This window comes from Pygocentrus nattereri, chromosome 19, assembly GCF_015220715.1.
Source record: "Pygocentrus nattereri isolate fPygNat1 chromosome 19, fPygNat1.pri, whole genome shotgun sequence".
Lineage (NCBI taxonomy): Eukaryota > Metazoa > Chordata > Actinopteri > Characiformes > Serrasalmidae > Pygocentrus > Pygocentrus nattereri.
The window spans coordinates 35534537-35551246 of NC_051229.1; the positions used below are offsets into that span (position 1 = coordinate 35534537).

The 16710-nt window shown below is 41.8% G+C and overlaps 1 protein-coding gene across 1 annotated transcript; it reads right to left on the bottom strand.

Annotated features, from left to right (window-relative positions):
- Positions 1–4224: 4224 nt before the first annotated feature.
- Positions 4225–10661, bottom strand: LOC119266101 (uncharacterized membrane protein C3orf80 homolog). Its single transcript, XM_037547751.1, has 2 exons — positions 9663–10661; positions 4225–4402 (listed from the first exon to the last, which is right to left on the bottom strand). The coding sequence occupies exon 1, from the start codon at positions 10263–10265 to the stop codon at positions 9675–9677; it is 591 nt and encodes a 196-aa protein (XP_037403648.1). The 5' UTR covers positions 10266–10661; the 3' UTR covers positions 4225–4402; positions 9663–9674.
- Positions 10662–16710: the final 6049 nt, after the last annotated feature.

Genomic DNA, 16710 nt, shown 5'->3' on the forward strand with positions numbered 1-16710 from the left:
TTACTGTTCAAGAGACATCTAGAAAATCTAAGAAACCACGTTCCTGCTTACTTTTGTATCTGATTATTGTTATGGTTAATCATTTTAGAGAGTTCCTGGGTGCGTTTAGGAGTGCTCCTTTTGTAGATCCAAAATGTATTACACTCATGCCAGTCTGCTTATAATAGGCTTATAGTGACAAGTCCCAGTTCAGTAACTTCAGGTTCTTGTAGTTAAATTCTCCATCAGGTATGTATTTGTTCTCAGTGTAGCTGAAAGATGTTCACTTTCCAGTGTTGACTCAAATTAGACTAAGTCTACATACTGAACATAAAGGATCTGCTGGAAGTCATGGGCTGGAGGTCAGGGAACCAGCCCTGTGTCCAGAAGTTCACAGGTTTGATCCCCTGAGCGGACAGTACGTGACTGAACTACCCTTGAGCAAGACACGAAACTCCCAACTGCTCCCCGGGCGCTGCAGTTAGGGCTCCCCGCCGCTCTGGGCAAGTGTGCTTAGTGCCCCCTGGTGTGTGTGTACATTCACTAGAGTGTACGTGGTGTTTCACTGCACAGATGGGTTAAATGTGGAGGTGAAATTTCCCCGTTGTGGGACTAATAAGGGTAAACAATTACTACAGCCTCTACAGAGCATACAAATATGGCATTCTTATGCAAATTGTAGTGTACAAGTTATTTGCTAGGTTCAACATATTGAAAAAAAATATAACATTTGCCATAATATTTGCACAGGCCACATTTTATGCACCCCCCCAATATGTGAAATTTAGCAAATAAACAGTAACAATAATTTGACCTGGGGTGCCCAAACTTTTGAATAAGACATATATTGACCGTACATTTCTTGGCTTGAACAAGGTAGCTTTAGTCAAATGACTGTGCTGTATTAGTACTCTAAATACTAAAGTGCAGGGAAGTGTAGTACAACAAGTACAACAAGTCTTTGAAGCTCTAATTCTACAAAATAAAAGTCCCATAATGGGTGACCCCCTATGCAAGCATGCTAGTATGCTAGAAGTAGCCAGATAAGTAAAGTTACATAGTAAGAGGAGCTCATTAACATTTGTTTATCACTAGCACAACTCCGTATGACAAGCTATTACAATTAAAGCATTAATTAGCCGGCACGGCTAACTGTGAGTAATGGTTAGTAGAGCCAGTTGCTATTAGACAAATAAAGTCATGCAAATTGACCTTAACTGTGCACTTAATTAGGGTTTATAGTCCTGTAGGTAGCTTAAATACTTTTTAAAGAGACATCTTTTTTCCTTTATATGTTTCTTTTGGAAATCTGTGGAGCCTGTGCAGGACAGTAGAACCTTAGAAGTTCACTTAAAACTCAAAATCAACAAGAATGCTAACAATGTCAGATGTCCTTATGCCCAAATGATAGACTGAAAGTTGATGAGGATTTGCCCCAGTTTTTGCAAAATGTCCTTAAACGCACAGGCCCCATTGGGCCACTTGTGTTGGCAGCGGCAGATTTTCTTTGAGCTGAAAGACTCTGAGCTCCTCCAATTTGTGCATAATGGTCAGTGTAAGTAAACACAACCCACAGCAGGATTTTCCTCGAAGTGCAAGGATAGCAATATTTAAAAACAATTTAAAAGCACTTCTAGAGGGCCATCTCCAGCCTCTGGAAGCAGCTGTTTCACCTCATGCAGCAACCGGGCAAAAATAGGTCCTGTAATGGGTCATAATGCCCATTGATCTGAGCTCACTTTTTGTTGTTTGGCCAGCAAAAGGCGCATTGAATAACTGCAGTGTTGGCACAAATTCTGCATTTACAAGGCAAGTTTGATATAGATCACATTGCTTATTTGCAGAGACAACTTTAAACTCTGTAACATCCATAGATCTCTTAACCTGATAACTGTGTATCTGAGTAATGTGTTTACGCTGCATGCTGCATGGTGCTGTGCTGACTTGTTGTCATGGTGGATTGGGTGCAATCTTTGCAAAAGCTCCATGATACAGTGACCTGGAAACTGCATTTCAATTAACTACACCAGATGGACGTTCCATCAAAAAAATTGCATAATTTAGTGATTGAGATATAAACGAAGTAATTAAGAATGGTTTGATGTTATTGTACACACTTAAAAATGTTGTTCTTTAGTAAAGAAAATCTATTCTATTGAGTTCTATTGAGAACCATGAACACTCAAAGAATCCTTAGCATGATTAAAGGGTTCTCTGCATTGTGAAAGAGTTGAAGAGTTCGTCAGATTGATGGAGAACGTGCTGTAGATGGTTCTATATAGAACCTTTTTGAAAAGGGTTCTGTTAAGCACCAAACTTGACATCATAGCAGTAGAAGAATGCTTTTTGGTGCTATATAGAACCATATACAACACGTTCTCCATCAGTCTGAAGAACTATTTCACCCTTTAATCATGTACAGGGTTTTTGAGTGTTTATGGTTCTCCATGGAACAGTTTTCTTTAAAGAGCCGTCTTTTTTCAGAGTGTAGAGAAAATCTAGCGTACATCATAACAATTTCATGTAATTGTAATGACTTTCTGTAAGGGACGTCTGGTTCCTATCACCACCACGATGAACAATTCTGACTCTAGAATCTCGAACACATTTCACACCAAACCACTCTGAACGACTCTGGTTACATCTTAAATGTAATCAGTGTTATGCAGCCATGAAGAATACAAGACGTCTTTTTGCCAGAAAGTGTTCTTTGGGACAAAACCGTAAAAGAACCACTTTGGCTTCCCTGTAGAGTCTTTCAGTTGATGATTCTTTGAAGATCCATATTTGTAGATGAGTTGTGTGAGTATGAAGAGTCTTTTAAAGTTTAGAGAACCTCCACACAATATAAAGGTTCTATACCAAAGCTGTTTTCCTACAGCCATGCGTTAAAGCAAAGAACAATTGAAGAACCTTTATTTTTAAGAGTGTAAGCCCATTACTTTGACAGCATTAGTTCAAACTTAATGAATACAGAGCTGTTGCATTTTAAGTTGGTTTTCTTCTAATCTCAAGACGATAGCCTCTCACCATTTGCTATGCCTTATTAAACATTGATGCTTGAAATGCAATAGTCCTGGCCTGCGTCCCGGTCAAGCCCCCACTTGTCTGCGGCACATCTGCAGAGTTACACTTAAGTGTTAAGTAACACTTAAGTAGCCACCAGATACTGTGTGACATCTTTGACCTTTTTCATACACCGATCAGGCATAACATTATGACCATTGTTTCTACGCTCATTGTCCATTTTATCAGCTCCACTTACTAAAAAGGAGCACTTTGTAGTTCTATAGTTACAGACTGTGGTCCATCTGTTTCTCTGATACTTTGTTAGCCCCCTGTTACTCTGTTCTTCAGTGATCAGGACCCCTGTGGACCCTCACAGAGCAGGTGTTATTTGGGTGGTGGATCATTCTCAGCACTGCAGTAACACTGACGGTGTGTTAGTGTATGTTGTGCTGGTCTGAGTGGATCAGAAACAGCAGTGATGCTGGAGTTTTAAACACCTCAGTGTCGCTGCTGGACTGAGAAAAGCCCACCAACCAAAAATATCCAGCCTGGGCAACGTCTTGTGACCACTGATGAGGGACTAGAGGATGACTGTACAGCAGCAGACGAGCTATCGTCTCTGACTTTACATCTACAAGGTGGACTGACAAGGTAGGAGTGTCTAATAGAGTGGACAGTGAGTGGACACAGTGTTTAAAAACTCCAGCAGCACTGCTGTATCTGATCCACTTAGACCAGTGCACAATAAAAAACCACCACGTCAGTGTCACTGCAGTGCTGAGAATGATCCACCACCCAAATAGTGCCTGCTCTGCGAGGGTTCATGGGGGTCCTGACCACTGAAGAACAGGGTAAAAGGGGGCTAACAAAGTATCAGAGAAACAGATGGAATACAGTCTGTAACTGTAGAACTACCAAGTGCACCTATATAGTAAGAGGAGCTGATAAAATGGACAGTGAGCGTAGAAACAAGGAGGTGGTCATGATGTTATGCCTGATCGGTGTACATCCTTCAAAAGTTTTGCGACTTTAGTACAGCTCTGAAATGGGGTAATGAGAGGTGCAACCACCTAAGTGTTGGTCCTCTGATCGATGAAGGTTGTGAGTTCAATCCCCATATTGATCCCTGAGTGATCTTGGGAATCCAGAGGCGCAAAAGTGTCTTCACTGACTCTTGGTGGTCAGGATGGTCCTCCCTCTCAGCTTGTTGCTGTAGCAGAATTAGTTGGCGTTCTCCTCTGAGTGCTTTGAGCTGTCCAGTGCTGTTGCGTTAGCAGCAGCTTGAAGAGATACAGTGTAGCGTCACGTTTCTCGAAGGAGGCTGTGCTAGCCGTCACGCTCCCAGCTTGGTAATGTTGTGTGATGGAAGCTTGGTTAGCGGGTGAAATAAGATGCAACCAAATTGGGGAGAACACTGAGTAAAAAAGAGAACACAAAGCTCTAAAATAAACATAGCACAGAAGAAAACAAGAATGTTTTCATGAAAAACCTAAGTGCAACGTTAGCAGGGCTACCAAAGAAGAACCTGGATTTCTTTGTAATGGACCTCCATGGAATGTAGGTCTCCAACAAAGATCTTGCTTTTTAAGTTTCTTCACTTGAGTCAACTAATCAGTCTCTAGATCTGGACTAGACTAGACTAGATCTGGGTTGGAACACATCTGATGCACAGCTGGACAGTCATGGTCACTGACCTGGAGTATCCTAAAAAGGCTTTTGCTGCAAGAGTGAGCAATTTGGCAACAATATAATATCTTAATGCTTTATTCGTAAGGCATTTAAATATAGGTACACTGTCAAAAAAGATGGTTCTTCCAGGGTTCTTCAGTAAAGAAAATAGTTCTCTATAGACCATGAACAGTCAAAGAACCATAAGCATGGCTAAAGGTTCTTTGCATCATGAAAAGATTCTTCAGGTTGATGGAGAATGAGCTGTGTGTGGTGCTATATAGAGCCTTTTTGATGGTTCTATATAGCATCCAAAAGGTTTCTCTACGGTTAAGATGTCAGGCTTGTTACAATGAACGAACAGAACCATGTCCACTACATTCTCTATCAATCTTAAGAACCCTTTTATGATGCAAAGAACCCTTTAATCATGCAAAGGGTTCTTTGAGTATTCATGGTTCTAGATAGAACCATTTTCTATACTAAAGAACCATCTGTTTTGGGTGTATACCAAGTAAACTGTCAATTCCTTGCATGAGTTCTTTTGTGTTGTTTTTCCATTTTCTGAAGTGCGATACATCCAATTATGCTCTTTCGTTCTTCAGGCACCCTCAGGCTTTTAACCTCCAATTAACTGACTTTAAAGCAAAGCATTGGACATCCACAACACCTCAGAGCATCTTCTGAACCTGGTTTAATGAAAGGGAACTTTCTCCAAATCTAGATCATTAGGAAGTGGGTTGATGTGAAATGCTCCATTCTTCTCTGTTGTTCACAGGAAACTGGTTCCAGATTCATGAAAGCTTTCATAAGAAAAAGACTTGCAAAGTTTCTTAAGACAAAAACTATGAAATTCATAAGAATAAAATATCCTATTAAGATAATCTTTATTACAACCCCACTTCCAAAAAAGTTGGCGCGCTGTGCAAAATGTAAATATAAAATGCAGTGATGTGCAGATCATTTAAACCCTATATGTAATTGAAGATAGAACAAAGGCAACAAATACTTCAGATCATCTATGGTACATAGTAACATTAAAGGATTCAGAGTATCTGGAAAAATCTCTGTTTGCAATGGACAAGGCCACAAAACAGTATTTGCTGGATGTGATCTTTGTGCATGATTCTATGGTGGAAATCACTGCATGGGCTCAGAAACACTTCTGAAAACCACTGTCTGTGAAAACAGTTCGTTTTAGAGTTATGCAAAAATAAAAAGGAAAAAAAATGCAAAGAGTAAGCTGTAATATAAACAGGATAAAGAAACGCTGCCACCTTCTCTGGGCCTGGGGTCATTTAAAATGGACTGAGGTAACGTGGAAAAGTGTCCTGTGGTCCGATGAATCAACATTTGAAAATCTTTTTAGAAATCATGGACGATGTGTCCTCCGGGCTAAAGACCACTCAGCTTGTTATCAGTGCACAGTTCAAAAGCCAGTATTCATGATGGCTTAGGGGAGCATTAGTGCACATGGTATGGATGACGTGCACATCTGTGAAGGCATCATTAATGCTGAGTGGTATATACATGTTTAGGCAACATATCGTTGCACAAACCCTTGTATCTCCAAAGTGGTAAGGAAAAAACCTACTTTACTTTTAATGTAAATCAGTGGAACTAGACCCCCCCCCCCCCCCCCCCCCAAGTCATTTTTAGCCATTGCTGTTTGTCCATTCATCATGAAATTTACACACAGTGTAAAGGGCGACAGGTATTTTCAAATTCTAACAAAAACTGAAAGACGTTAAAAAATGGAGATGCAAGGTTTTGTCCCGACAGCAGCGACATGCTGCCATCCAGACAACGTCTTTTTCAGGGAAGGCCTTGATTATTTCAGCAAGACAGCAAGGTCACACCACATTCCATGACAACAGCATGGCTCCATATTAAAGAGTCCAGGTGCTGAACTGACCTGCCTTCAGTCCAAACTTGTCACTCACTGAAAACATTTGGTGCATTATTAAAAGAAAAATGTGAACTAATGAAATATGAACTGATGAAATCCTGTATCAAACAAAAACAGGAAAACATTTTACTTTCAAAACTACAGCAGTGCCTCCTCAGTTCCCAAACGCTTACAGAGTGTTGTTAAATGAAGAGGTGATGAAACACAGTGGCAAACCTGCCCCTGCCCCAGCTTTTTTGAAGTGTTGTTGGCATGAAATTCACAATGTTCGTGTATTTTTTTTTCCAAAAAACAATAAAATGTCTCTCAATTCTCAATTGTCTTTGTACTATTTTCAACTAAATACAGGTTTAAATAGATCTGCACATAAGTGCATTTTGTTTTTCTTTGAATTCGGCACAGCATCCCAACTTTTTTGGAAACGGGGTTGTATTTTCTTAAGGTTTTCTTAAGAAAATCTTCATTGTTTTCTTCTGTAGACTATGTTGCATTTTTATAAAGTACCATAAAAGTTATGAGATACATTTTTAATTTGAATGAACGCTTTTTCTGTTATTAAGTTCAATCCACTCTAAGGAGCAAAATAGAGGAAAAACATTAAACCAATCTTTTAAAAAATTAACAAACAAGATCTAGAGGTAGTGGTGGAAGAAACAGAGAAATCAAAGAAATCCTCTTTGGAAAATGTGATAATCATGGGGTGATGGACGAGGATGGGCAGGAGGAGCAGACACAATGTCCACGATAAATTTAGATGTTTAGCTTGTCAGCACTTACAGCCTATGACACGCATGAGGCTACCGTAAGGTACAATTCTTAAGACGTTATTTGAAAAACCGCTCTGAACTTTTTTATTAAAAATGAATTTAAGAAAAAACAGAGGCACATGATGGACACTGACACAAAGTAGTCTCCAAAGAAAGCTCATCACTATCACTTTCCCATCATCTGCGTTCATATTAAACTCAGAAGACAGTGTAGGTTCACTGGTGGCCTTGGACAGTAGATAAAATGCCTATATTTGTGTTGCAGACATGGTGACCCCTGGTTCCTATCATCACCACTGTAAAGAAACCCAAGCTGGTCATTTTCTCTAAAATGCACCATTTCACTGAGCGAAAAAAGAAAAAAAACTTGGTGGAATTCCCCTTTAAATGGGCAGTTGTGGTTCTGCTGCCCACAGAGTTCTTAGAAAAGCTTATGGTGACCCTTAAAAAGGGTGGCTTTTACAAGGAGGCCTGTACAATGAGGGAGTGGGGGGAATCTGCCCAGTCCAAGCTGCATGTTTTGATCGGTCATGATCTGATAACCATTACTTTCAGGTAAACTAGTTGAAGCGCTCTGTTAACAACCTCTCGAGATGGAACTCTGCACCCTGTCCCGAATAAACAGTTTCTTGAAGCTTTGAAGCGGAGTTTCTCAAAACATCCCTAATTATCTGTTGGACCAGAATACCTGAATTAGTGGTGGATATTTTTCCACAGCCATGACTGGCCCAAGCCCCCTTTGTCTCTCTTCCATTAAACAAGCTGTATTGATCGCAGAGCCTTTATTATCTCCCTCACAGGTGCAGCGTCAGGGTACATATGCATAGAAAAGAAGTTATGCACAGTGAAACAGTTCTGCATGTGGCAAACTGTTGGCTCAACGCTGCCACGTTGTCTTTTCTCAGTTAATGTGCTGTAAATTTCTACATTCTCTACAGGCAAAATTACAGAAGAGGATTATTCATCCTGTAAAATAACAGAAGCAAACTGTAAATTGGTCGTCAGTCATATTTCAACCGAGGAAATTCCATTTGTTGCCATGCCTGGGAAACTGGCTACAGTAGTCATAAATATTACATGTAGAAAACAAAACTTACTGTCCATTTTCTGCTCACAACTTTGTCGAAAGCCTTTTTAGTGACTTTTTCCAGAATTGTTTACAGCAAAAATGTCTTTACAGAATTATACTCTCATTTAACAGGCATGTTGTTTAATAGTCTACTGGCAGCTTTTCTCCCACACTCTTTCAAGCAGAATTTTTGCAGAATTTTATATTTTACGGTAAACAAAAAACTCCAGAAAATTGGTAAACTTTACTGTTTGATAGATGTGTTAAATTTCTGCCGGGAGCTGTTTGATAGTAAAATCGGTAAACATTGTAATTTGAACGAATGAACATGTCTGTATATGTCTGAAAACTTTACTGCCAGACGTTTTTTTTTAACCAAGTTGTTTGCTTTTTTTTACAGTTAAAATGACTTTTAACCGCAAAAACACAAGGGAAAATGTCAGCTTTACAAATTTTTGTAGAAAAATGTAGTGCTTTAAAGAACACAGAGGATTGTGAATTGAATGCAATTTCATTTATGGGTCTCTGAAAAGTTTTATACTAGAAACTTTTCTCACGTTTTTACCAGATGTTTGCTTTTTTACAGTTAAGATACCAAAATGACACTTTACACTGCAAAAGAATGAAGGGAAATATCAGTTCCCCCTTTTTGTAGAAAAATGTAGCATAGATGACTGAATTTAATGAGTTCTAATGCAATTTAATTTATGAGTCTTTGATGAGTTTTATACTAGACACTTGTCTCCCTTTTTTACAAGACTTTTGTTTGTTTTTTTTTTACTGTAAAAAAATGTAAAACTGGTAAACAATACTGTTTCACAGAATGCAAATTAGTGTTACTTTTCTACCTGGAACTATTTTATAGTAGTTTATCATTTGAAAGAATGGAAATGTATGTGTGTTTTGTCATTTTGGGCTGAAAACCGCCAGATTTTATACCAAATGTTTGCTTTTTTTACAGTTTAAATGCTGAAATGACACTTTAAACTGCAAAACATTCAAGGAAAATGTCTTTGCAGATGACTGTGAATGTAATGATTTCTAATGCAGTTTAATTTAGGAGTCTGAATAGTTTAATACTAGAAACTTTTCTCTCTGTAAAACAGGTGAACTCTGCTGTTTGACTGAATGTAAAGAAGTGTTACTTTTCTATCTGGAGCTTATTTCCAGCAGGTCATCCCTGGAAAGACTAAATAATTGTGACTTTGTACTGCGATATTTTTACGCTTTATTAATGAGGGATCTTTAAATGTGATCTCACTACTGCTGTCCATCACACAGAGTTCCTGGAGCTCCTGGTCTGTCGCGCGGCCGTCCGTCTCTCCTCGCGGGGTCTCCGCAGCGGTCCCGCCGCCTCCAGCAGGTTATCCTCGGAGCGGCGCCCCCCGAGTCCTTCCTCCTCCTCCTCCTCTTCCTCCTCCACCTCCTGCACGCTCTCCTCGTACGTGGGCAGGTGTTTGACCTCGTCGTAGGCGGGCAGGCGCGGCGGCGGCGGCAGCGGCGCGGGCCACGTGAACTCGGCACCCGGCTCGAGCGGCGGCGGCGGCGTCGTCAGCAGCGTGTCCTGGGACGCGCGCGCCCTCTCGCGCCGCCCGCGCGGCCGCGGACACACCACGCGCTGCACGAAGTAGCCCATGACGAAGAGCAGCAGCAGGATGAGCACGCCCGACAGCTTCCGCGCCAGCCAGCCCGCGCCGTCCAGGAACGCGCGCGTCGCCGCGCCACTGCCGTTCCCGTTGCTGGTGCTGTTGTTGCCGCGCGCGCAGCATCGCTCGTGCTCGCCGCAGCGCACGTCGCCGCAGTCGCGCGACGCCTGGCAAGCACGCAGCGCGAGCGCCGCCAGGACGGCAAGGCACGCGCCCATTCTGAGCCGACCGGCGAGTCGCGCGTGCTTCGGGTCTTCGAGGGAAACGTGAAAAACGTCCCTCTTCACCGTCCAGTCATGCTGCGGAGCTCTCGACCGGTGCCTCGCGAGCTCCGGTCACCGTCTGCCGGCTGGCGCTCTCGCACTCTTCAACATTACCGCACGAGACCAGCTGCAGAAACCGTTGTGGCGTTGTGCAGAAATGCCCGCGTGCAGCAGTGGTGCATGCTCTGCACCTACTCCCGTCCCGTCCCGTCTCGTCCCGTCCCGCGCAGAGCGCGAGGAGGGGCTACGTCAGAGCCGCCGTGTTAAAAATGCATGCACGGTGCGCGCCCGGTGTCTCACTGCTCGAGCACCCCGGAGAATCGCGCGCGAGTGATCGGCGAAATGAAGACGCCACTTAATAGAAACAGACGAGCGATCTCGGCGCGTGACTCATTAACCATTAGTTCACGGAATCAGCGGCGCGAGGCGAATGAATCGCTTCTCGAGGATTCAGATTTGCATTCGCCTTAAATTTGCATATTAAGGCCATAATCAAATCTACTTTCGTCGCTTATACACAGAAAGGCTTTCAGTATCTGCTCTAACACTTACCAGCCCCTGTGCCCAGTGTCCGTTCATTCCAACTGACCTGTTATTATGGCGCTATTAAAGGGTCTTTTGGAGGGGTTGGGAGCACAGGGGGGCTCTGACTTCTCTATTTATACCCCCCACCCCCCTACATACCTCTGAAAGGAACTAATGACAATAGGTTGAGGGTCTCTGGGTGGTCTCTGTCTTTAAAAATGACCACACTCTTAGAAAAACCTTCTTCAGGGGTTCTATATAGAGTCATAAACACTCAAAGAATCCTTTGTATACTTAAAGGTGAAAGGGTTCTTTGGCTTGATGGAGAACGTATGGTTTTGTATAGAACCTTTTTGAAAGGAGTTCTAAAAAAGAGTGCTGCTATTCTTACAATGTCGGGCTGAATACAGTAGAAGAATCCTTTTGGTGTTATATAGAACCCCTAGAATAATTAACCTTACCAGCCAGCGACCAATCAGATTTTTTGGAACTGTGTTGCGCTGGTACGAGTGGATCAGACACAGCAGTGCTGCTGGAGTTTTTAAACACTGTGTCCACTCACTGTCCACTCTATTAGACACTCCTACCCTGTCAGTCCACCTAGTAGGTGTAAAGTCAGAGACGATAGCTCATCTGCTGCTGCACGGTTTGTGTTGGTCATCCTCTGGTCCTTCATCAGTGGTCACAGGACGCTGCCCACAGGACGCTGTTGGCTGGATGTTTTTGGTTGGTCGACTGTTCTCAGTCCAGCAGTGACACTGAGGTGTTTAAAAGCTCCAGCAGCACCGCTGTGTCTGATCCACTCATACCAGCACAACACACACTAACACACCACCCCACCACCACGACAACGTTACTGCAGTGCTGAGAATGATCCACCACCCAAATAGTGCCTGCTCTGTGAGGGTCCATGGGGTCCTACAAACTACAAAGTGACGCTATTTGGTCAGTGGAGCTGATGAAACGGAGGAGGTGTACTTAGCGAAGTTGCAGTCAAACAGTGTAAAAGTAGTGAAAATCTCCGTATTTCTACCCCCGAGACAGCAAGAGCCAGTCCTCTGCACTACAAATAACTTGTTCTAGCTCCTCTGTCTGTGCTCCGCCCACAAAGGCATTGTTTTCATAGTAACTGTTGCTAGGTTGGACAAGCTAGACTAACTTCAGGCACTAGTAGCTAGTGATCGCCCGCAGCATTAACTTAACTAAAGCTAGAACTGTGGGAACAGCAGCTTAACATTTCAGCAGCCCATTAACACACGTAAACCTTAATGGTGTGAACAAGCTTCACCCGATCTATCCCAACAGCGTGGCTTTTCATACGCATACAAAATAATGGTCATTTTAATTAATAACGCTCTAACTTGAGTTATTTTGACAAAAGTGAATTGTGCTCTACAATTTGGCATTAGCTTGAATTAGATTTCTGACAACGCTCTGTATAAATTGTCCAAAATTAATGGTAAAGTAGTTCCAGCATAACCAAAGCTTTATATTTTGGGTTTTAGCCCAGAAATATTATTAAGAAACCACAAATCCATACTTGTAAATCTCTGCTTACTGCATGCAAAGCTTCCGATTGTCATGCATTGGAAGAAAGTTAACCTGCCCAGTTTTAAGCTCATGGATAAGAGAGCTGCCTCATGAGATTTATGTACACAATCAAAAAGAAAAGTAATATGTTTCATAAGATCTGGGGGCCCTTTCGAAATGAAGTCCAACTCTGCATTCATCTGTGCCTAATGTGAATAATTGCAACATACTAAGAAGAAAATAACTGTGTAAATGCAGTGTATGTACCAAAGTATTAGGACACTCCTTCTAATTGAGTTCAGGAGTTTCAGGCTCACCCATTGCTTACAGGTGGATAAAATTACACAAGGCCTTGCAGTCTTGATAGACAAACACTGGCAGTAGAATGGTCCGCAATGAACAGCTCAGGCACTGTCATAGGATGCCATTTCTGCCAATTTGTGAAATTTCTGTCCTGCTAGATCTGCCCCTGTCAACTATAAGTGCTATTGTGAAGTAGAAGCGACAACAGCTCAGCCACGAAGCGTTAAGAGCAGAGCAGGACTAGTGAGCGCTGAAGCACACAGTGCCTATTCTCTGTTGAATCACTCACGAAAGAGCTCTGAATCACCTCTGGAAGCAACATCAGCACAAGAACTGTATACTAGAAGCTTCATGAAATCTGTGTCCATGGCTGAGCAGCTGGACACATTCCTAAGATCAAAACATACAATGCCAGGCGTCGGGTGGAGTACAGTAAAGCACACCACTACTGGACTCTGGAGCAGAGACACAATTTGTGGAGTGACAAATCACACTTCTCTTATCTGTCAGTCTGATGGACGAGTCTGGGTTTGCCGAATGCCAGGAGAACTGCGTTGTGCCAGCATTAAAGTTTGGTGGAGGAGGGATAATGACATGGGGTTGTTTTTCAGGGTTTAGTCTAGACCCCTTAGTTCCAGTGAAGGGAAATCTTAATGCTTCAGTAGAACCAAGACATCTTAGACAATTGTATGCTTCCAAATTTGTGGGAACAATTTGGGGAAGAACCTTTCCTGTTCCAGGATGACTGAGGCCCAGTGCACAATGCAAGGTCCTTAAAGGCATGACTGGGTTTGGTGGGGAAGAACCCGACTGACCCTGACAGAGCCCTGACCGCAACCACATCAAACACGTTTAGGATGAACTACAATGGAGATTACGAGCCAGCATGACTGAGCATTAGTGTCTGACCTCACAAATGCTCTCCTAGATGAACGGGCAGAAATTCCCACAGATACACATAAATCTTGTAGACAACTTCCCAGAAGAGTGGAAGCTCTTATAGCTGCAAAGGGGGACCAAATCCATATTCATGCCTATGGATAAGGTTTGGAATTACTGAATATTTGAGTTTATGTCTTTTCCTGTATACCTTGTTACATGATTGATTAATAAATATTTAATGTTAATTTTGTCCAACCTGCCAACAGTTGCTATGATGTGAAGCAAAGATTAAGTGGTAACACTTTATTGGCCGTCATTTGTAAATTTGTAAGGCTACCTATAATTACATTAGCCTTTTGTGGCAACTGATGTAAATTTACCATTTACCACAACAAGGGTTATAACAGATTTAATAATCTATAATGTCTATATATATATAGGTGTCAGTTGTCAGGAAGGGCTTATGTAGGTGTCAGTCAAGTGCTACTGAGCAGTTTCTACCTGCAGCATGTCTGAACCCCCAGTTCATTTACATTCAATGGAAGAAGGGCTTGGTTTGAGACAATACACAAGTGTATTTGACTGAATGTAGAAAAGATTGGGGCCTAATAGTAACCAGTAGAAACCAAGCTAATAGTAACCTCGAGTGTCTGTTGGGCTTCTGCTCACTTGCTTTTTCTCTCATTTCTGTTCAAAGAGGCTCCAGTCGATACTCCCTTCTCATAAACAGATCTGATGCGCAACTCGGCAAACTCGATTACCGGAGCATTATGCTGTAAAATACACTGGAACCAAATCAAAGCAGCAGGCCTAATTTACGCCAGATCAAATTTCTTGCAGCAATCTTTCCCAATTACTGAAACGTGATACATGCAGCATCATCACATGTCATAAAACAAATACGTATTTGATTACTGAGTAGCTTTGTGTCTGAGCTGATGTTAGACATCCAGTAGTATACAGAAGATTTTCAGCGCATGTACTTTTTTAAATATCAGGTTTTATCAGCAAGTTTTTGCAGTCCCACCAGCCCGTTCCAAACACACACTCTCCAATCTGCTTCTCCTTTCTACAGTCAGTCTCTCTCTCTCCCTCTCTCTCTCTTTGTCTCTCTGTCTGTCTCTCTCGGCTGATTGTATTTCAAACCCTAATTGAACAGTCTTCTCCATTTGTTTTCTTCTTTTACTGGAAAGAAGAAATTACTGCTCCCAGTCCTAATGGTAGAAACCACAAGTGATGCCTGCGGGTTGTTTTGGAACTGAACGCTCAGACAAATATATCCTCGCCCACTGAAAGTGGGATCAGTCTGTAAATGTGACGCTGAAGACAAATACTCTCAAAAAGGTCTTTGAAGAAGTCCATCTTCTGTGGCATAAATATGCAGGTGTGGCATCCACAGGTCTACAGGTCATCTGGTGATGAACTGCACTGAAAGCTTTAGAAGTAGACTCAGTTTTATATCATATATAACTTATCAAATTCTTGTTTTCATGTAAATATATATTTATCGAAATCATATGAAAACGTGTTTGGAAATGATACATTTGAAATCTATCAGATATAAAACATACACTCGCATATTAAAACTAGAAACATTCTGAGCAACAGAATGATTCCTGCTTCCTTCTAGGTTGTTGCTAGATGGCTACTATGGTATCCCAGTCGGTTGCTAAATTGCTGCTAGGCAGTTGCCGTGGTATATGGGGTGTTTATTTAATTGTTCGTAGGTAGTTTTGACTACACGTTGTCGAAAATGAATGGGGGTCTATAGGAAGAACAAGGGATGAAAAAACAACACATAGAGCAGTGCGGGTCAGTATGACTGTGGTTTAAAGCTTACGGACCTGCCCGGAGTGAGTACATGCATTTTAGTGTCTATTGGGCAAAGGACAAAACTGGGCTGGGGTTTGAAGTGAATGGGACTTCATGAGAAAAATGAGGGTTTGAGAAAATTACACATAGAGGAGTGTGGGTCAGAATGACTTTGTTTGAGTTCTACCCTTAGTGAGTACATGCAGTTTAGTGGCTGTAGGGCAATAAAGTAATAGAGTTAGTGTCATGGCAAAAATGGATGGGACTCCATGGGAGGAACAAGGGAAAGGAAAAAAAAATAACAAACAGATGAATGCGGATCAAAACAAAATCAAACAAAAACAAAAAAAAGTGTGTGGGGGGCCTGTCCTGAGACATGAGTACATGCGAAACAATGTCTTTCGGTTGAGCAGAAGTGCAGTAGATGGTCGCGCAGTTTTCACCCCATTCATTCCCATGGGGAAAATATTCGGAATTTAACGAAGATTGTATGAAAACCTTGCATCCCATTAAAAAGCTGTATTCAAGCTTGAATCAAACAATCAGACCAGACAATCTGGAGTTGGACCAGTGTTGATGTCTCGAAAACTGCGGGACGAGTCATGGGGCAAAACTCCAGCAGAACAATAGTAATAAAAGAGAAGAAGAATATAAAATGCACAACAATATAGTTGTGCATTGCTTTGTAATGCAGAGCCATAAAAATATGGGGAAAAAATTCCATGTAGATCTTTTAAACCCCTGGTTTAGAGTATGTTATCGTTGCCAAGCAACCATGGACAACTGAAGGACAAGACCTACTATACTTAAAGTATCAAGCTTGTAGACAATAGAAAGACTCTTTTAGGTGCTATATAGAACCATTTTCAAAAAGGTTCTATTTAGAACCATATACAACACATTCGCCATCTGTGGATGCATTTCACTATGCAAAGAATCATTTAAGCTTGCAAATGGTTCTTTAAGTGCTTATGATTCTATTTCGCCATGCAAAGAACCATTCAGTTCGAAAATAATCCTGGTTCTTTGAGTGTTCATGGTTCTATGTATGTCTTTACAAGAAAAACCCTTGAAGAACTGTCTTTAAGAGTGTAGTTGGTTTAAATGCAGCTTAGCCAATCAGATTTTATCAGCACAACTATGCATTTTGTAATGAAATCACAAGCCACTTGAGGCTGCGCATTACAGTGATTTCACTGTGGTAAACTGTTGTTGTCTTGGTCTGCTGGAAAGTAGAAAAATGGAACTGTGAGTGCAAATTGAATGTCATTCTGTCTAACACTCTGCCTAAGCACTGGTGGGCCGCCGGCTTCGCCGCCGGTGGGCTAACAGGGGTCCACTGTCTTCT

Bases quoted from the DNA above. Each gene is read 5' to 3' on its own strand.
- LOC119266101 (XM_037547751.1), bottom strand. From the start codon at position 10,265: ATGGGCGCGTGCCTTGCCGTCCTGGCGGCGCTCGCGCTGCGTGCTTGC.